Source organism: Bidens hawaiensis, unplaced genomic scaffold (genome assembly GCF_021521415.1).
Source record: "Bidens hawaiensis isolate Kalapana, Puna unplaced genomic scaffold, B.hawaiensis_p1.1 tig00028866_1, whole genome shotgun sequence".
Classification (NCBI taxonomy): Eukaryota; Viridiplantae; Streptophyta; class Magnoliopsida; order Asterales; family Asteraceae; genus Bidens; species Bidens hawaiensis.
In genome coordinates, this window is record NW_027494747.1 from 11,966 (window position 1) to 34,174 (window position 22,209).

Here is a 22,209-nt window from a genome sequence, read left to right on the forward strand (position 1 = left end):
CCGCGCTTGGTCTGCCGGGTCTAACTTTCTGAAACATTGCTCATACATAATGTCAGATTCGCTTCCAGTGTCCACCAGGACCTTTGACACTTCGTAATGAGCAATGTGTGTGGTGATGACGAGAGGACTGCTTATTGAAGGGCCTCCCCTGATTCTTGGGAAGATGACTTGCTGCTCGCGCCAATCTCCGTGGATTTGCGCGCTTCTCTTTTTTGACGTCTGCCCTTGTCGTCCCCCCTCAGCCACACAGATTCTTTTGTATTTCTTACTGGCAGAGGCTCCTTCCGGTTGCTCATCTTCTATTCTTTGGTTTTTCACCAAGTGAGCCAGCCTGCCTGATTTTACATCCTTCTCGATCGCATCCTTTAAATGATGGCATGTGTCGGTGTTGTGGCCCGGGGACCTGTGAAATTCACAATATTTGCCACTGTTTTGCGGTCCCTTGTAGTGTAGCTGCTTGGGGGGCTTGAATTGAACATTCTCAGTACTTAACACCTGTGAAGGTGTTTTAGTGAGGGGTGTCCATATTCTTGGCAGAGGTCTGCTAGGATCTCTACCGCCCTCCCTCTTGTCACCCTCCCCGCGATTACGAGCATCTTTTTGGGGTTGGGGTGAGCTTGGTTGCGCTTGCTTTTCTGCGGAAGAAAAACTTGTTGGCTGCAACCTGGACCATACTGAGTTCTGTTTGGCCCTCTTCTCTTTGCTGCGCGGTGATTCAGCCTGATGCGCTCTTTCTCTTGCCCTATCTTGGGCAATCTGTTTTTCATTTCTCGCGAAAACTCGCGATGCCTCCATTAACTTGGCCCACGTGGTGGGCATGCCATCTTTGCTTACGAGAGCTCGTCGTAATTGATCACTGCGCGCAGCCTTGTATAAAGGCCACGCGCAGGAGTTGCTCGGTTATACCTCCGATTGCCAGAGACTCCTGATTGAACCGAGTGATGTAATCTTCAATCGTTTCATCATTCCTGCGTACGCAGTGCATGATGTCATCAGGATCGCGCGTGTGCCTGCGCTGCTGTACGAAGTGGGCTTGGAACTTTTCTAATAGTTCCTCGAACCCATCAATTTGCCCAGTCGGCAAGCTCTCGAACCATACTCGCGCCGCGCCCGTTAGGCAGCGAGCAAACATATGACACCATGTTGGCATCGTCCAGCTCTCTAGGTTTCCCGTGTTGTAAAAACCTTGCAAGAAATCGTCTGGATCTGTCGTGCCGTCATATTTACCCAAACCACTTGGCATCTTGGTCTTGTGCTGGATGGGAGCCTGCGCGATGCGCGCAGTGAACTTTGAGTGTTTCACCAAGATGGCTGGTCTGTAGGGTGTGGTTACGTCCACTTGCCCTCTGACTGGTGGGCTGTACGGCATGTGCAGATCCAGATCGGCTCTGGCTCCAGGCGTCATGTTCACAGGCGCGCGGAGCTGTGAGCCTCCTGCATGAGTATCCCGCGTCTTCCTCATGCTATGCACTTCTTCATCACTGAACTCAGTGTGTGCAGTGTGAACAGAATATCCTTCTTCCGGCGCGCGCGGCCTTTTTGTAGTCTGCTTATCAAAAGCTTGCCTTTGTGTTTGGTCGGCTAGCTTCTTCTGCTTGACCATTTCATTGTACTTTTCCATCAGACGCCGCTGCTCGTTTATGAGCCATTCATTCGGATCATTTGTTTCTTCTTCTGGACCCATTGGTCCTTTCAGTTTCGCGCCGGCCATATTTTGTAACGTGAGATCGTCTGGAGGAGTTTCAGTCTGGCCGTGAGGGGTTGTGACGAAGGGACGGTTGCTGGTGGTACGCGTAGAATCACGCGGAACCCTCAGAACCTGCTGTCCGTCGTTAACACCCTCACGTTCAATATCCTCCAGAGCTTGATCAACGTTACGAACGCCAGAAACCATGGTGATTGATTTTTATGTAGATCTGATGAGATCTGATTGCCGATGTAACAGTGGATGGCGCCAATGAAGAAACGTGGATCTACTCGCTGGTAGCAGATCTACCTTCCTCGGGTGTGATTATACTATTTCACCGATGGTTCTTCTGGATCCGTGCTCTTCCACCTACAAAATGAACAGCGCCGTTACTTACCCCTCAGAAAGGGACAGAGGGGTCCTCTTTGGGGTAACCCTCCGGCGTGAGAATCAGTATATTGTGGAGAAGATGATAATGTGTGTAAGGGAATCTCAAGAGTATTGCTTAATAGCTGAATACCCTCTGATTGTGAGACTGTGTGTTTGTATGTAACTGACTGTGAGTGAATGTAATTCAATATGATTGAATGTGATATCACTTCCTGTAACTGTCAATGATTGAGTATGAATGTGTCATCAAAGTGGAGTTGATGTTGTATTTATAATGCTAGGGTTTCCACTGATTGGGCTCAACCTCGTTGGCCTCCTCCAATCGCACTGCGCCACGTGTCCTCTGGGACACCTGGCGCTTTCTCGTTGGTTGTAATCACGTGGTAACACATGTGTCATGCTGAGTTGTCGACCTTTCATTTGGCAGCTGTCAACATCAGCATATTCTTACTCCTTAAAAAGATGCCTTCTGGAAGGTTGTCTGATGTGCACAATCAAGGTTGCCCTAATCCTGATTTGGATAAGGACGAGGTTGATTATGTGCACGTATGATATGCGCCCACCCTGAGGATGCGCGAGGTCTTCTCTTTATTCTCACGCGCAGATATTTCATGCGCAGATGTGATATGCACGAGCATGTGATATGCGCCGCGCGCTGATGCGCTGCGCGCATATGTGATGCGCGAGCATATGTGTGCCTGGGCAGATGTGATATGCACGGGCATGTGATATGCGACGCGCGCTGATGCGCCGCGCGCATATGTGATGCGCGAGCATATGTGTGCCTGGGCATATGATGCCTGAGCATGTTTTGTATGCGCCATGCGCATAGGTTTTGGCTTTGTGCCTTCATAATGTCTTTATCTTGTGGGTTGACCCGCCTTGCTCGGTGTTGAGGTGGGTACATACCTCTTCAGTTGTATTCCCGAGTCTTATTTAAAGAGGGGAGGAGAAGGAAAGGAGAAGAAAAGGTGAAGGAATCATGTTCCACAGATTTTTTAAGGATGAGAGGAGAGGGGAGGGGAGGGGAAGGGAGAGAAAAGACTATAAAATTTAAGTGTATAATCATCTTTCCAAATTGGAGAGATTAGGAGAGAAAATGTGTTTGTATCATTAATTGCCTATTAACTCCTACATTTTCTTTCCCTTTCCTTCCATTTTCATTAAACTCGGGAACACGAAATAAAGTGACACATTTTCCTCCCCCTCTCTTTCTTTTCTCTTTTAATTCTCCTCCTTTTCTTTTCTCTCCTTAAATGAAACTCGGGAACACAGGAGACCCAAGTTTAATTTCCACCATAAGGTAATGAAGAAATTGAGCTAGACTTTGCTAGGGATGACAATGGGTCGGGTCTGGGACGGGTCTAGGTATTCCCAGACCCGAACCCGATTATAAAAACCCGTCCCAGACTCGTCGGGTTTTATTGGGTATCGGGCATACCCGTCGGGCACACCCAAATTAAACCCATCGGATTTCTATCGGGTTTCGGACAATATTTATATATATATATATATATATATATATATATATATATATATATATATATAAGAGAATATTATTAAACTTTTCAAATGTTACGTGACCAGTTATCGGGACTAACAAAAGCAAACATATATATTGTAGAGGTAGGGTCTCGAACCCCCGGTACGACCATTATTTGTTATATTGTTATTTGGTTACTAACTAAGGCCCAATGGGTCGGGGGGTTGTGGAGGTAACCCCTAACCGGGCTTGGCCTAATAAGGTTAGGGTTCATGATAGTTGCCGTGAGTCTTCTATATAAAGGACCTTCATATCTAATTTGAAGGGATCCACTCTTGGACTCTCATGGCCACCACCAATATTTTCGTGTCTGTAAAAAAGAGTTTACTTTTAGCAGTCACCTCCACTCCCCCCGATCTTTCCATGGCAGGTCTCAAGCAACCGGAGAAGAAGATCGAGATGAGACTTCGTTAGTTCCAAAACCGAACAGCAACATCCATCTTACCAGGAGGGGTGAGATCTTATGTTCCTTCATTAACCCATCGCGGGAAATATTTAACCATAACTCTCGGACTAACGTGTTAGACCTTGAGGGGTGGTTCTGTGTTTCTTCATTGGCGCCATCCGTGGGACGCGAAAACGAACCTCATCTTCGACTCTCTCTTTTTGACTTCTAGATCTGTGTTTTGGAAGAACAAGAGGGTGAAATAAATCTGAAAACACTTTCAGATCTGAAAATTTTTCAAAAAACCTACCAGATTCGGACGGTAAACCTCCATATCTGTGATGGTTTTAGCTAGATCTGACTATGATGTCCAGATCTACTTTATTTTGGTGGCCAAAAATTCTCCCTGTGCAAGATATGTATTTTTTCCGGCAATACAGCCAAGATCCAAATCAGAAATATTCATATAAGAGTTCATCCGGCAAAAATCGAAGCTTTCAAATTTGCTCTGTTTTCAAGTAAAAAGAAAAGAAAAAGGAAAAGTGGTTCACGTTTTCTCTGTACAACTATACAACACATAAAGATCTTGTAAGAGATGAGACATTGACATGACATGACATGCGGGTCCCAGCAACAATTAGCATGTCATCCTCAAGAGTTTGTCTCATCAGAAAAGGCAGACAACTAATACTCTACCAAGGAACAATACTCCGCCAACGCAACACCCGACGCATGCGCGACACCGCGGAGCAGCACTCAGCCAGCAAGCAATGCGGATTGACGGGTAAATCCGGGCTTCCGCATGTCGCGAATAAACTTTGATGGGTCAAACTAGATCCGTTAACTCACCAAGAGCTTCAAGTCATCAATGGCGGGTCAACACTACGCCCTGGCGAGCCGATATGCGCCTAGGCTATTCAAACCCCAGCACAACTCCGCTATCATGCATGCGCACCGGCGCGGTTCATTACAACGCCACAGGCATGCGCAAAGTCGCGGAAGACACTCCGCCACCTAGCATGCGCGCAGTCGCGGATGACACTCCGCCACCACTCATGCGCCTGTAGATTACACTCCTGCCGCCATGCATTAGCGCAGTCGCGGATCACACTCCGCCTCCATGCGCGCCGTTGCGGATCAACAATCCGCCACATTGCATACGCGTGCTACGTTAAGCCACCTCCGCCAGCGCGGAACACATGAGGGCTCCATGCAACCTCCCAAATGTGCCAAATTTTGGCATACGTATTTTTGGTCAAGAAGCAAGGGTGCCAACACAAAAGCATACACTAAGGTTGTCTTCTCCACCGCGGAAGTATCCGCGCTCCGGCGATTCAACATTCCGCCACTATGGCGCCATACATATGCGCCGCCGCGGATCAACAAATCGCCACCATACATGCGCGCCACCGCGGATCTCACTACGCCACGGCAGAAGTATTAATGCTACAGAGCCAGCTCCGCCACCGCAGGCAACATGGGTTCTTAGTTCCTACTCGGTCCGCCGCGAGCAAACGTGTTCCAGCGCCATCAGCATCGCACCATATGCCAACGCATAAATCAACCGCGGGTAAATGGCACCAACTTTAGTCACCACGGAGTCGTGCGGTTCAAATCCGGTCACCGCGGACAACATACCCGCATCGTCGATTCAAACACCACAACGGGCCACGTGCATGTGACTGCGGATCAACACCGGATACAGAATCACGACATCTCCGATGACATGGCGGAAGTATAACAGAGTTGAGGAGCAAATGACAAGTGAAGGTGGTGGTGTTAACCGTTAAGAAAATGAAAGGAAATTAATTTCCAAATTTCCATAACAGTCCCTCAAGTATGACATGACATTTGTTATGGTCTACAAATAACTCAAAACATGAGTTTTGCATGTACAAGAAAAAGACGCAGACTGTGAATGACGGATGCGGAACGTGTGGTACAAACAAAGCACGGATGGCTACATATCATTCATGTAAGTGAATTATTTGTCACATATACCTCATACTTTTTGGTTATATTGATTTTGTTTATATAATAAACAAAATAAAAGGTTTAACGCATATTAATACAAAAACATATGGCTACTCGCCAAATATAAGGACGGGCAAGATCCGCCAAAAACGGACACGCTCCGCCCAAAACGCCAGAGTTAAGATTGACAAGGAGATTACGACATTCGCAACAACGAGACGTACAACATGTATGCGTTGAACAAACTCGATGGCACGCCCGTTTATAACACGGCGTAGCTACGAAGTGTTATGCGTAAATCGATTTCATTTAATAAAGAAGGCAAAGAGCCGCAAAATTAATAAAAACGATACTCCATTGTTAGCAATCTAAATTGGCGTTAAATAAATGATACTTATTTTAACGTGCGCCGGAAATAATCCGGTTCCACCGCGTTGGACACGCTCCGGTCCACCGCGTCGGGCACGTTCCGATCTAAACAAACATACTCCGGTCCACCGCGTCGAACACGTTCCGATAAAAACGGCCACGCGCCAAACATAAAGGTCGGGAACCAAATAATATCCCAAACGGCCACGCGCTAAACATAAAGGTCGGGAACCAAATAATATCCCAAACGGCCACGTGAAAACATAAAGGTTGGGGAACCTAATAATAACCCAAGTCGGACACGATTCGTTCCACGCGCCCCGGACATGTCATGTTTAAGATGGAAACAATTCGTCCCACGCGCCCCGGACATGCTCCACCCAAATTTACCATCATGATTTTAAAACCTCTTAAAACCTATTATTTTTAACCCTCAAGCACTCCAGATAAGTCCATAGCTCCCCTTTCTTTAAAAATGGCAACTACGGACTTGGGGGACTTGTAGAGGTAGGGTCCCGAACCCCCGGTACGACCATTATTTGTTATATTGTTATTTGGTTACTAACTAAGGCCCAATGGGTCGGGGGGGTTGTGGAGGTAACCCCTAACCGGGCTTGGCCCAATAAGGTTAGGGTTCATGATGGTTGCCATGAGTCTTCTATATAAAAGACCTTCATATGTCATTTGAAGGAATCCTCTCTTGGACTCTCATGTCCACCACCAATATTTTTGTGTCTGTAAAAAAAAGTTTACTCTTAGCAGTCACATCCACTCCTCCCGATCTTTCCATGGCAGGTCTCAAGCAACCAGAGAAGAAGATCGAGATGAGGCTTCGTTAGTTCCAAAACCGAAGAGCAACATCCATCTTACCCAGGAGGGGTGAGATCTCATGTTCCTTCAATAACCCATCGTGGGAAATACTTAACCATAACCCTCGGACTAAAGTGTTAGACCTTGAGGGGTGGTTCTGTGTTTCTTCATATATATATATATATATATATATATATATATATATATATATATATATATATATATATATATCAATTTTTAATATTATTATATACTAAACATATATGATATATATAACAAATATATAAAAAATTATGCCGGGTATATCGGGTATATAATCGGGTAAATGGGTCAATGTTATCGGGTAATCGGGTCGGGTAACCGGGTATTTTATAAATCCCAAACCCGTCCCAGACCCGCGAAAAATTTCGAAACTAATCCCAAACCCTAATGGGACGGGTAATACCCGTCCCAATTATGTCGGGTTTCGGGTATTCCCATCGGGTCCGGGTTTAACTGCCATCCCTAGACTTTGCAAAGTTTAGTTCGAATCTCAAGCTCACCTGAGTTTTTCCCCACCGTGTGTTACACCAGAGTTATGCTCTTGTAGAAAACGACTGTCAAGTGGCAGCTAGCGGTATGGTTTCCGGGGGAACGCCCAAACTAAACTTTGAAGCCAGTGTGGGCCCACATAAAACAACATCGTCTTACCAGAGTAGGGAAATGAAACTTTCAGAATTTAGAGAGCGTGATAGCCTAAATACGAGAAAGTCGTTTTATAAAAAAAATAATTAAAAAGAAAAAAACAATCTTAATAACATTTATCCTTTTTTTAGTTAAAAACACCCTCAAATTGACTTTTACCCTAACACTTGAGCTATCACAGTAGCCTCTATTGACTTTTAACCGCAAAACAACTGATTCTGATCACCCAAAACCCATCTCAACTTCAATCGTCGGTTCATAATAATGGCAGACGACGGTGATCTACCTTACACATCTCCTTCCGAACCAGTACCAGTAGATCAATTGTTCGACAGAGAACGCCACATAAGGTACTTGGAGATGAATTACCAGATATTACCTTCACCCTACGAAGGTCAAGAGATTATTCATCTCACTCTCGCTTACTTCATCATCTCTGGTCTTCACATCCTCCAAGCACTCGATCGTGTAAGATTCTGTTTCCGTTGTTACCTAATATATGTGATTTAACATCAGATTTGTTCAGTTAGGGTTAATTGACTTGTCTGAACAATGTGATTCCGAAGTTATAGATAATTGGCGCTTGATATCTATAATTATCATCAAACTAAACCTAATTTGCGAGTGAGTTTAGTTAAAGCATGTGTACTGTGCTAGTAGGGGTGAGCAGAAACTAAATCGTTAACCGAATTTAATAATAACCGAACAAAACCGACAGTTATGGTTAACGGAATATGATTAACCAACAATTCGGTTATGGTTACAGTTAATGTGTCTGTGTTAACCGAATTTAGCTGAAACTGAACCGAACCTTGTATGCTTTTGCTTTTTCAAATTTCATACCTCTATTTCCAGCGTTGAACAATTAAATTTATGTTGCAACCGTCTGTAACATAGCTTGGAACACCATAAGGAAAGCTTGAAACCGGCATAGTTCAACTCCAAAACTTCATAATTCATCTTGGAACACCATAACCCAACCAATTTCAACTTAAACAATGGGAAAAAAAAATAAACTTGTACTTAGCCGAAAACAACCCATAGCTGACTGTTAACCTACCTATGGTTATGGTTATGGTTATGTTTAAGCGGTCTTCCATAACCGAATTGAACCGACTTTGCACATCCCTATATGCTAGTGTGGCATCCTTGCAGTGTAACTTGACTCAATAAACATATAAATATGATATTTGATTGATTATATAGATTGATAGAGAAGCTGTTATCGATTGGGTTTTGTCATTGCAAGCTCATCCGAAGAATGAAGATGATCTAAACAATGGTATGAACTATGAACTGTGAATTTGCCATTTTAGAAGTACAATGTTGAATATACTAAACAAACCTACTTGTGGATTGCTTACTGCAGGACAGTTTTATGGATTTCATGGTTCTAAAAGCTCTCAGTTTCATTCTGTTGACGATGAGGTATGCAATTAAGTTATTAGTTTTCGGTTTTTTGTAGTTCTGGTATATCTCTCTTACTCTTGTACGATGTATTATCGGCTTACAGGTTTCAGTTCCTAACAATAGTCACTTGGCAAGCACATACTGTGCATTAGCCATATTGAAGATAGTTGACTATGACTTTTCACTTATTGACTCTGGTTCAATTTCAATGTCAATGAAACATCTTCAACAATCTGATGGGAGGTATGTATTATGCTATTTCAATCTAAGCAAAATTTGTAATCAGTAACTTGACCAAAGTTTATGAGAAAACTACATTGATACATATGATACTAGATTTTTAAGTAGAATTATAGCCAACAAGCATGTTTTCGTTGGTTTTAACATGCTTCATGCTGCTTCCCTCAACTCTTGCCTTCATTATTAAGGAATGGCTTCAAAATTAATGGCTAGTAGTTTTCTGTAACTTCTTTTATAAAGGTTTTATACTTGTTTTTTCTTACAAAACTTGCATGCTCGTTATCTGATTTTATGAACCTGATGTAATTGAAAAAAGTGAAATTGTGAACATTTATAATTGGAAAATGATACTGTATATCTTGTTAAATTGTTGGGGGATACGCTTTGAGATGAAGGCGCTTTGCACTCATTAATTTAATGTTTTGGACTCTATGGGGGTGTTTGGGATTCCTTATTTTGGCCTCCTTATGACTTTCTAACAGTTTGAAAAGTTAAATGATGTTTGGGTGTTCTTATGATGTGAGTGGAAAAGTTGGATATGTTACAACTTTGTAACTTTTGACTTTTCCATAAGTCATAAGGAGGCCAAAATAAGGAATCCCAAACACCCACTATATTTACAACAATCTGGCAATATTAATGAACTTTTTTTGCACATATATTGTTTTGTGTTTAAAGAGCCTACAATGTTTGTTTCACATAGGGCCACCAAAATCCACAGGACAGCCTTGTCAAAAGCTTACCACTTTACACACACACACACACACATAATACAAGATTTTGAGTAGGCCTTGTCGCCTTGATAACAAAGGTCTAAATCATCCACACATATTCGCATATAGGACCAAGTATAATATTAATGATTTATATGAGTGATTAAAGACCACAAAATTTGTGTGCAATCTTTCGAGAGATTTTGAATCAATAAATTTATGTAAATTGAACCGTGTAAACTTGAAACACCTAAAAATTTGACCCAATTGTGTTTTTTAGGGACCAATAACTGAACTGGCCCATGCCCACTCCTACTAATCAATGCATTCATATCATATATTTGATATGCTTTTTACTGATGTTATGTGCTTTATTTGATTTTCCTGTCTTGAATTCTATTTATTAATTTTGTTTTCTTATACATACGTGCATCAGTTTCATGCCCATTCATACAGGTGCAGAGACGGATTTACGGTTTGTATATTGTGCTGGTACAACTCCATATTACTTTAAGCACTTATCTAAATCTAGCTCTTTCTAGATTGAATTTCATTGTAGCCACTTGATTTTGTAGCTGTTATTTCTTCTCTATTGGATAATTGGAGTGGCATTGATAAAGAGAAGGCCAAGAACTACATATTGAGTTGTCAGGTATAATATCACGTGTTCCAATACGATAACGTCAATATTTATATCTTATAAGCTAATGTTTTCTTGCAGTCATATGATGGTGGTTTTGGACTAATTCCTGGTCAAGAATCTCATGGTGAGTTTTCTTGCCTTATAATTGCAGTTTGACTTGACACTATTGGTCAACAATACATTTTTTCAAATTTTGCACCTTGTCAAATAAATGAGTAATTAGTATTATTACCATGTAAACTGACTTTATCATTAGGAGCTTTTAGTTTTCTTCTTTGAGAACTAAGTTTATTACTCATAAACCGTTCTTACTTTTAGAATCACAGGTGGTGCAACTTACTGTGCTGTAGCATCTCTTCGGTTGATGGGCTTCATTGAAGATGATATAGTTTCTAAAAGCACATCCTCTTGCATCATAGATGTTCCAATGCTTCTTGAATGGTGTTTGCAGGTACACTTTCCATTTTCCGTTAGATATCATTCGATGGTGAAATGAGTCATTTAACTCTCGTCATCTTTCTCATGTTTCAGAGGCAAGCGGTTGATGGAGGATTTCAAGGAAGACCTAACAAAGTTAGTGACACATGTTATGCTTTTTGGTGAGCTCATAATTACTTCAGATTTCTTCTCTTTTTTTTATATTTTTAGAGTTCACTGGTTTTTATGGTAAATTCGTAGGGTCGGTGGAGTTTTGAAGATTTTAGGTGCTAATAAATTCATGAACGAAAAAACCCTGCGTGAATTTTTGCTCACGTGCCAGTCTGAGGTCAAATCTTTTTTTTTTTGGCTACACTGTTCTTCATAATTTGTTTAAACAAATAATTTATTTTGTTTATCTTTTGCAGTATGGCGGTTTCAGTAAGTTTCCTAGACAATTCCCGGATCTTTACCATTCATATTACGGATTTACAGCATTCAGCATGTTACAAGAAACCGGTCTCAACTCTCTTAATATAGAATTGGGTATCAGTACCATCCAACACACCATGATCTAATTATACTCACCTTATAAATCTTGTATCATTCATTTATCATGTATTGGTTTTCTAATAACTTAACAACAATCCAACTGTTGGTTTTGTATTATTTATCATTTATGCCTTGAAGTTTTGGACTTGTAACATATGCATGGATATTTGTATATTGTACTACATTAAAAATGATGACTCTAAAGACAATGATTTGACAAGAGGTCGTGTTCGGATGGTCAATTTGTCCCTAGTGTTTGTAGCTTTAAGCTTTGCTTCATATCTTCTAAGATTCTACATTTAAGATTTTTCCTTTTTCCTTTTTGGCAAGTACTTATTATTAGACATTTGCATGTTTGCCTCGTTATTTTTTGGTTGCATAGGTGTTTTTGTTATTTGATTTTGTGTTTTTGAAATTGCAGTTGTGGTTATTGGTGTTTGAAATTTGAATAGCTTGTGTTTGCTGATAAGTCTATATGTTTTCAGTTGTTACTTTGTTAGTGAGTTGATTTTATTAGTTTACTTGACAAAGGTCTAAAGTTACTTTATATAACTTCAATTTGTTAGTTAAATAATCCAACTTTTAAGTAATGAAGTATATATTTACCGGGCAATTTAATATGTAGATATGTAAAGTCTTGAATTTAATATGCATTGCATATTGTTCTTGGTGTTCTTTTCTTTACAATCAATCTGTGAAAAGTTTACCCTCGTAAAGGTCGAAGGTTTACATGCATATGATATGAGGAATTGAGGATTGGGTATTATATTTTAGACCGACGCATCGAATCGTTATTCGTTTATAATAAAAATTAAAGAAAGACAATAAGATATTATAACGAATAATTGAAGCATTTGACGGGTGAAATATTATATTATATTATATTATATTATATTCCTTTGGTCTTATCCAAGTGGTGATGGAGTGAAAACCAAGACACAAGACTAGTATAAATAGATGATTTAGGTCACGTGTGTATTGTGAGATTTTATATTATGTTGAGAGTTTGCCCCCGAGGAAGAGCTCTCCCCGGGTGGCCGTTCCTTTATGATTATGTATGTATGAATGTATGTATGAGGTTTCTTGATGAGAATCATTCGGTTAATGAAAATCATACTTCTACATCTATCTTTTGTGTTTTGATTAAAATTGTTCATCCAATTATTGGTTGTTAATCAAATCGAACTCTCCACATCCGTCCATTATTATCGTTCATGAGTGAATACATGTTATGATTCGATCCAAGACCCGAGCTCGTTTATCACCGATTATTCACGCTTCCACACCGGGACTCGGTTCTGTAATTATTGTCAAAATTCTGTAAAGTAATAGCATAAACTTGAGACCGGTTTCTTGTATTATGATAAATATTCAGTACCAGTATCGGTACCAATATTCGTTTTTATATTATAGTTATTTATCAATATACATCATGTATTAATTTCCTTTATGGCATATCACGACATTATTATTTCGGTTTTCTCTTTCAGTTGCTATAGTGAATGTCGGTACCATCACAAACCAAAGGGATAGTGATCATACGACGTGGTGGGAATTCAGTTGGTATAAGTTGTTTTCGTTATGGTAGCACTCATTATAGCATCCGAAAAAAAAACTAAATAAATAAAGTCTTGATATACCTAAAACACTCATTCAGGGCCGGTTCTAAAGTAGGACAGGGTGGCCGACGGATCCCAGCCTAACACCCCACTAGGACCGATTTTTAAAATATATATATATATATATATATATATATATATATATATATTTATGAAAAATGATTTGTATATTTAATATTTAAACTCACTTAGACAACAACTAGCTTGATTTAATGGTTAAGGGGTATGACTTCCAACCAAAAGATTTTAGGTACTAGTCTCACTTGAAACATGTTTAAGCATATTTTTATACAAAAGATTTTTTACACAACTCAAATCATAACCAACTAAGTTCATTCAAAAAGTAAATTGTTTAAACCTAACAAAAACCCATTTTACTTAAAACTCATTTTTTATATTATTTTAGCCTTCGATCCAAAAAATTTTAACACATTTTTATGTCATTTTTACAATATATTACTTAAATTGATTTAAGTATTGAACGAATGTGTGAGAATGATAAAATAAAATATAGTTTCAAAAAATACTGGTGAGAAATAAGAATTCTAGCCAATCTTTATAATTACAATTATCATTTGTCCTTAATAAAAATATTATCTCTTTTCTCCTAAATCAAACAATATAAGAAAATACATTGACATGCTTTTCTCGTTTTCTATTTTCATACCTTATCTCCGTTAATATTCAACCAACTCCAACTTCCTAGATACACTTTCTTGACATTGGTTTATACCTTTTCCTCATGATGGAGCCAGCTATGAAGATGTTTTAGGTTTCATTTGTTTGTCAATGTATTTTGTTGACAATGATTCCCTTTGATCTTTATAGTTTAACATTTGACTTTTCTATATATTTTTCGGTCATCAATGAATAATAACATGAATTATTTTATGTGTTACACATTGAGTGTAATTTGTGTTTTGTCCTTGATAAAAACAAAAGAAAAGTTGTTATAACATTTTATTGTTGTTTTCTCGTAGTTTTTCGAGCTCAATCGTTTAGTTTTCAAGCGCTAAAGCTAAAACCATGTTATTAAGAGTGACAAAATGGCTTTAGAACTTGTGTTTCAGACTTGAAGAGTTTGACATTTCTCTATAATAAGTTCGTCATGCTGCTATCAAACATATGCCTCAAAGCCATGGACGAAGCTTAGTATATAGCTTGGGGGGTGGGGGTGGGGGTGGGGGGGGGGGTCCTTGGCCCCCCTATTTTTATCTAAACAGTTTAAATTTACCTATTTTCGTCCAAATTTTTTTACACGTATTATAAATTTACCCGTTTTCATCCAAAAAATTATGCCCCTACCCCCTCTCATTTATGAATAGTTTTATACATATTGACTCGTCTCCCTTCGCAATTTTCGTCCAAGCTTTGTCACTGCTCAAAACCATTACAATTGTGCATAAAACTAACAATGTTTATGGGGTTCTCGTAGTATTCTACTTAATATTGTTATTATTGAACACGCTTGTGATGAGTTTTTATGAATAAAACTCTATATATGAAAACGGTTTTATTTAATTTGAGTGAGGTGAGTTGAAAAGTGGCAAATACAAAGCAAAGGCGATGTGGCCAGTTGGGGTTGGTAAACTTTCGGCGAATACCACATGTGCCATTGTCACGGGCATCTTTGTGATCATTTGTTGTTTAGGTAAAAGTCCAACTCATTTACAAACACAAAACAAATTCCTAATTTCAATCTTGTTTTTCTTACTTTTCCTATTTAGGTCAAAAAGGATAACCAAATCTAACTCACCTTATACCTCTCTACTCTTTATTCCATTTCAAGAAACCCCTATTTTCCTTATTATGCAAATTAAGATGAAGTGACGTAAATGGGTCGAACTGTTTGTGAGCTTATAGAGATCGGTTTGTTAAAACTCAAACTGAATCAAGCTTAAACGAGCTTAAGTCCAAGCTCAAAGCTAAACTAGCATGTCATTTTTGTCACTGTGATAAGCTTGTTGAAGGTATTAAGTGCAAGTTGAGCTTAATTAAATAGTAGTTTAATGTTTAAGTGATCATGTTATAAGTAGAGATAATGTTAGAGAATGTTTGGGATTGAGTTCTGACTTATTGACTTTTTCAAAATATTAGAGAACTATTTGAGTAGGATTAATATACTTTTTCTAGTATATAGATGGTCTAGGGTAAGCGTAAAGTGTGGTTTTTCGTTCTTAATAATATTAAAAGAGTCGTGGTGAGTTACCACAAACTTATCGGTGATGTTCATGTTGTTCGATCCAATTAATTCCAACAAAGTTTATTTTATATAGTAAATATATGTTGCATAGTAAGGATCAATGGATCATTGTATGTATAATTATGATAAAAATAAACAAACAGAACACATATCGTGTTATTTAGAAATTACACTTGTTAATAAACGCAAAAAATGCTATATGTGTATAAAAATAAATAAATAAATTAAATAAATATAAAGAAGAACCAAGCTTGAGCTTGAAATTTGCTGTGACCCAAGATTCATCTCTCTTAACCTAAACGAGCCGAGCTCACCTCGACTCGTTTACAAGTGATATTCATGCAATTCAAGGTTATAAAAAAATTGACACTGGTGTAATATTCAAGGCTACTTTAGTAACTTGCTCTCTTATCTTTTACCCCGTGTGAATGTGTGATTCATTGGCAATCATTTTGTGGTCCCTGAACTATATGTAATTTCCAATCATGGTCCTTTAACTACAACAGAGTTTTACTTTAGTTGTATAATTATGATTTATTTTCAAATAAATAACTTTACAAGTCCATTTCTTGACATCTACCTTTCATCACAATGTACACCCTACATGTATTATATGTAATCAAGTCCACCGCTCTTGTGATTTCCAACACGTCACATGCTAACGTCATTCGATAACCGATTTAACTGTTTAGTCATTTTCCTAGTTAATAAATAGGATTCAAAAATAGGTCTAAACAAAAAAACACTCCAGCCTAACTTGATATTTTTGGAAAATAAATAGTGTTAACAAGTGGATGTAAAATTGTGAATCTTCTCACCTACCAATGTTTTAGACAAATAAAAATTGCATAAACAGTCCTAAATTTATATAGACTTCTATCCTAGATAAATCTTTTTATAACAAAGGTCCTAAATTTATGATCTTTTTTTGTAAACTTGATATTTAAACTTATGACTTTTAGGCTATCCTAAATAATTTTCAAACAGTCACAAGTTAAAATAACCATGACAACAAGCAAGGACAAAACAAGAAACACAAAACTGTACTAGCAAAATCAGAGTCAATCTGGGCATGACCAAACCAACTGTTGTTTATAACAAATATGTCTGATTTATTGTACTGAAATGAAGATAAAAAGTATGTGTTTTCATTTTCCATATACATCCAATACCATCACTAGTCAGCCAACACATGGTTTAACCTTTACCTTTACCTTTACCTTTACCTTTACTTGTGTTCAGCTTTACATACATGATATCACACAACCTAAACATCATCACTAAAAATAAAGATTCAAGAACCACTTTCTTGAAAGATGTAATCTCATTGGTGATTGAAACTAAAGCAGAAAACCACTTTCACTAATTAAATTAAAGAAATAGCAAAAGTGGCTTTTCTTGAATTAAAAATTAAAACTACTATTAAACCTCTAATAAAAAGTTATACTTATACATAAGATGTTTACATACATAAAAAGAACTTATTATAGTTCTTATTATGATTTGAATATTGGTACCTGGTGATGATCAACTTCCTTATCTTTTGACACAATTAGTGTAATAAAAGATCCACTTTCATCACTTTTTTTAACAGACTCATCAACTGATCCATCAACTCCAAATCTTTCATTCAGTTTTCTCTTTTGAAGTTTATCTTCAGCATCTCTTAAAAACTTAAACTTTGGAGGTGGTGAAGCCCAAATCCTGTTGAACTCAGCATCACTAGATGAATGACTCAAAGGACTAAAAGGTCTATATGTTGAGTCTCTAGGGGTTATAGGTGGAGTCAAGTATGGTGGTGAAGCAAGTGGAGTAAAAAAAGGTGTTTCAACTGAAAACACAACATCACTTAAACTTCTACCTCTTGAACTTTTTTTACTCTTGTCTTCTGACTCCAAATCCTCCTTTGTTTCTTCTTTAATAGTGAACAAAAACCTTGGTGGGCCAGAGAGGTTATGCAAGGCTTCAATGGTCATGTCATCACAATCTTGACCAACTTGTCTGAGCCATGATGGTGGCTGTGGTTCATGAACTTGGGTGTCTGTGGTTAGCCCTGTTGAGCTTAAAGATGAAGGCTTTTTCCAACAAAACAAGTATAAAAACTCTCTTGCTGGACTGTTGTAACTTTCTTGAATATCTCTGTTTGCAACTCTCTTCTTGCACCATAGCAAGTAGTAAAGCTCAGCAATAAGAGCTAATAATAAACACCCAAACACAAGACTTAAACCAAGTCCTACACTACTTGAAGATCTCATATTTGTTACTAGCTTTCAAAACATTTACATGATGAAAACTGAAAAGCCCTTATCTTTAACTGACCTGTAGAGAAGCAAAGTGGCTGATGAAACCATAAAAACTTTGGCTACAAAGATAGGGGTGTCCCAAACTATAAAGTCCAGTTTTATCTATAACTAACTACAAGCAAGCTACTGTGTTGAAAAATAGAGAAAAAAAATGTTTTTTTTTTAAAGTTGAAATGAAAGTCTTAAATGATTATGTATCATTAAACTCGTGAATATCTTTTTGCTTTATACCCACAAAATTTAAATAAGACACATGACCACATTTTGTCTTGTAAATATTCAAATTTTGTGATGTAACATAAAGACAAGAAAAATAAATTTCCACTCAAAGTATTTTTAACTTATTTGACAGTGGCATCATGATTCACTAATCTTAATAATACTGATTTATGGGAATGGGACAATCAATAGATTTTAAGAATAACCATTTGTGTGTTTTAAACTGAAACACTGTTTGATATATTTTATGATAAGTATTTATTTTTTTTAAAAGAAATATGTAATTTAGGAATAAATGGTGTATTTATAAGAGTGGATAAAATAGTGTGAAAAATCTTTGAAAAAAAAGCATAATTTATGGTTTGAGGAGGGATGCCCACAAAATCACATGGCACCACATAAGAAAGAAAGTGATGTATCAGTTTTGCCCTCTTAGAGACTTCAAGTCTTCATATCATATATGTTATTTGAAAAAAAAAAGTTTATTTTTGTAGTTTCAGTTTTATATATAAAAAAAATAAAGTGATGCTCTTTTTAGACTTTTTCATAACAAAGTTTGAACTCTGCCAAAGAGTATTTGGTCCAATGACATCTGGTGGCATAATTGACGATCCCTCTCTTTGAAGGTCAAGGTTCAAATCCCGTAATAAACAGGTTAGATGGATTTAGAATTAGGATAATAGTTGTTAGAAAACACTTTACTAACTTTCATGAAACTAAAACAAATTACAGTTAAAAAATGTTGATCGTTCAGCCCATTAAGCCAACTCCATGTCCAACAAGCCCATTTTATGTTTAAGAGTTTAAAGGTGAATTCACAATTTGTGGGCCTTGTATGCATTTTATTTTTTTTAAATATTGACGATAATTGTGATACCAATTAGCATCCCTCATTGGTCCAATCGATTCTGAATTGACATTGTTAGGTGATTGTTCAATACAGGTTACAACAGTTATACTTCGAGTTTGATCACCCAGCCCTATACCCGACTTTCGGGCTTCTTAATTACCATCCAATTACCCATAATCCTGTTGTGGGCTTTAACTTAATTCAGTCTATGATGATGAATTACTCATAAATGTTGTAAAACAATTGGGCTTAAGTTATTTAACAAACTGGTGGCTATGGACCAGGGTTGTCCATGCCGCTCGTCGCTTGAACTCGTTCGGAAAATGCTCGCTCGTTTTTTCGCATGATTGAAAACGAGCCGCTCTGCTCGGTTCGGTTTGTAAACGAGCCAAGCAACAAGCAAAGGTCTGCCCGGTTCTGTTCGGCTCGAATATTTTTAATTTATTTTATATATAATTATATATGAACAAATATATAAATATATAGACAAAACACATAAATATAAGCTCACAAATAGTTTTATCCCTTTAAATTTTTCATATTCCGTCAATTTATAGTTTTATTTGTTTGCTTCAAGTTTTTAGAATACTAGAAGTTTGTTTGCATGATCATTTTATCTCACTTCAAACTTATTTTTAATAAAATTTACAATCTATTACACGTTTGTTTAAAAACTACTAATTTATTTATAAAATATACCATTTACAACCTTCAAATTTGTTTCTTATTGAAAATTTTAAAGTGAAAAAGATAATAAATAATGCTTGAAATCGCTCGATGTTCGATCGAAAATGCTCGATTCGATTTTGGCTCGTTTCGGTTTTGGCTCGGTTCGAATTTTAGCCGTTCGGTTCGGTTTTAAATAAGCCAAGCAACGAGCAAGCCTTTGCTCAGTTCGGCTCGGCTCGTGAACAGCCCTACTATGAACCATTCGTTCTGTCATACCAACCACTATTACTCATTTTCCTCATTTGGATATCGCATTATCGCAGCTTTGATTTTTGTAATTCGAGTGAAGACTTCTCAGTCACCTATTCTTGGATTACTCTCATGCCTAACTATTGACTTATCCTCTCATTCACAACCAATGCGTCAAAAAATATGTTGATAGTATTTATGGTCAAACGTTTCTTATGAACTTTAATATCACTTATGTTCACGGTCTTTGTATGATCTATGTATTAATAAATGTTATAAGAGTTCAAAACTCACAAAAAAATTGACAGTATATGACATTCATAACACATTCAAGACAATGTTTGTTAAAGCATAAAACTGCTATAGCTTTTGTAACTCTTATCACCTTACTTGATAACAATATGGGCAAGTATTTATCATTATGTCCATGCTCATCACTTCATCTAAATTTTGTAAAGTATCATATGTTCTAAATAAGAAGAAAATTATAATTATTCTGAAAATCCTATAAAAAAAACTATGCACTCGATATCCGAACAATGGTAGAAGCTTCTTGTCTAACCTCTACATCTGAATCCGAATCCAAAATCCGAAACAATATTTGAGATGAAGGTATAGCATCCGTCCGACATATTGGGCAATTAGAATGAGAACACAACCACATATCAATACACGGTACATGAAAAGAGTGTAAACATTCGGGTAAAGTACGTAGCTCTTCATCCTCCTCGAATTCACACAAACAAATCGAGCACATGCCATCATCTTCACCATCTCCTCCTTTTGTACCTAACCCCGACCCCTTTTGATGCTTGTGTGCCGGGATAAGGAGAACCACTGAGTTCTCCAGACTGTAGTCGTTGTCCTGATGATTTTGTTGGTGCACATGATGAGGTGCATTATGGCTCCGCCTGCGGTTGCACCAAGTGACGGTGATGAAATGGTAGATCGCCACGAGGACGGCTACCAATGAAACTATGACTAGAAGGGAGATTAGTTTGAGTGTTAGTGAGTTATCTTCCATGATGCATTAACAACATTTGGTAGAAATTATGTATGATTTAGAAAGCGGCATATGGAATCTTATTATGGTTTCGGACATTACAATGAAGCCAATTGTCCCATTTAATGTTGTTGTTAGTCGGCATCTTTCAAACACATTGACTTGATCAACTAAACTTCTTAATGTTATCTTCTTAATAAAATTTAATAAATATATAAACAATTGTTTTCTGGAGTTTTGTGTTTGTGTTTTTATGACAAAACTGCCAATTATGATGGGGGTTTTAGTTTGTATATTTATTTGACCCAATTACAAATTTTGTCCTTTAAAAAAAGCCAAATTACGGTTCGTGTCCTTTCCTTGCAGGCGGTGTCCTTTAAACTTTTTTTTCCTACAAGTTTTGTCCTTTACGCTAACTGGGTTAGAAAAAGTCAGTTAAGTATGACATGTGCCAGACATGTGATGGGCATAATTGTAATTTTAACAGGGGAATATATTATATATATTTTCTTTTCTTTCTCTCTTCTTTCTCTCTAAGCCATAAATTCCGGCCACCTCTCCTCTTCCTCTCCCGCCGCCTCCTCCCACCACCAACCTCCAACAGCCGCCTCCACCGCCAGTACCACACCAACCTCCCTCAACGCCGCTTCAACGTCCGCCGCCATACAACCTCAGCTTCCGAGTCGGCGCCGTTTTCCGGCAGCCGGAGAGCCCACCGGAAAAACGCTCCGCCTGTACCTCCCATTCCATCATCACCACCGCCATACAACCGCCGTAGATCTATTACCGGCGGCTAACTGTTCTTCACAAGGTACGATTCAATTTCTACATCGATCGATTTATGCATCGTTTTAGGTTACCATTCGATTTAATCTTTGTGGGTCAATTTCATCTGGGTGTTATTGATTTTTGTTTGTTAAAGCTTGGATCTTTACGGGTGTTCTTGATTTTTGTTAAAGCTTGGATCTTTATTGTTTCTGGGTCGTTTGTTCTGGGTCGTTTGCAATCTGGGTGTTTTTGATTTTTGTTAAAGGTTGGATTTTGAGTGTTTCTTGTTGTTTACGAACCATTGATTTATGTTTGGGATCTGTGAAAATGTATAAGTGATGTCATTGTTGATTGGATTAGGTTTTGATTGAATTTGGATCTGAATCGGTTGGGGGAAATGGAGCCTGAGGGGGTTAAGCGTCGAGGGAGGAAGAGGAAGAGAAGGAAGGAGTTGCAGGTGGTGAAAAGACAAAAATGCCCTCACATGCGTCTCACGTGAGGGCATTTAA

The 22,209-nt window shown here is 38.1% G+C and overlaps 3 protein-coding genes across 3 annotated transcripts; 1 reads left to right on the forward strand and 2 right to left on the reverse strand.

The window, feature by feature from the left end:
* The first annotated feature begins 8,106 nt into the window (after positions 1-8,106).
* LOC143577885 (geranylgeranyl transferase type-1 subunit beta-like) lies at positions 8,107-11,848 on the forward strand. Its single transcript, XM_077061611.1, has 11 exons — positions 8,107-8,310; positions 9,049-9,124; positions 9,212-9,270; positions 9,356-9,495; positions 10,642-10,697; positions 10,781-10,857; positions 10,927-10,972; positions 11,175-11,299; positions 11,380-11,447; positions 11,527-11,614; positions 11,694-11,848. The coding sequence occupies exons 1-11, from the start codon at positions 8,107-8,109 to the stop codon at positions 11,841-11,843; spliced, it is 1,089 nt and encodes a 362-aa protein (XP_076917726.1). The 3' UTR covers positions 11,844-11,848.
* A 5,287-nt stretch (positions 11,849-17,135) lies between these two features.
* Positions 17,136-17,894, reverse strand: LOC143577884 (uncharacterized). The gene has a single exon (XM_077061610.1). It carries the CDS (start codon positions 17,892-17,894, stop codon positions 17,136-17,138), a length of 759 nt encoding a protein of 252 aa, XP_076917725.1.
* A 2,552-nt stretch (positions 17,895-20,446) lies between these two features.
* Positions 20,447-20,953, reverse strand: LOC143577879 (RING-H2 finger protein ATL51-like). Its single transcript, XM_077061604.1, has one exon. It carries the CDS (start codon positions 20,951-20,953, stop codon positions 20,447-20,449), a length of 507 nt encoding a protein of 168 aa, XP_076917719.1.
* Positions 20,954-22,209: the final 1,256 nt, after the last annotated feature.

Coding starts and splice junctions, on each gene's coding strand:
- LOC143577884 (XM_077061610.1), bottom strand. CDS start 17,894: ATGAGATCTTCAAGTAGTGTAGGACTTGGTTTAAGTCTTGTGTTTGGG.
- LOC143577885 (XM_077061611.1), top strand. CDS start 8,107: ATGGCAGACGACGGTGATCTACCTTACACATCTCCTTCCGAACCAGTA. Junction 9,125..9,211: donor TGAAGATGATCTAAACAATG/GTATGAACTATG, acceptor TGCTTACTGCAG/GACAGTTTTATGGATTTCAT. Junction 9,271..9,355: donor TTCATTCTGTTGACGATGAG/GTATGCAATTAA, acceptor ATCGGCTTACAG/GTTTCAGTTCCTAACAATAG.
- LOC143577879 (XM_077061604.1), bottom strand. CDS start 20,953: ATGGAAGATAACTCACTAACACTCAAACTAATCTCCCTTCTAGTCATA.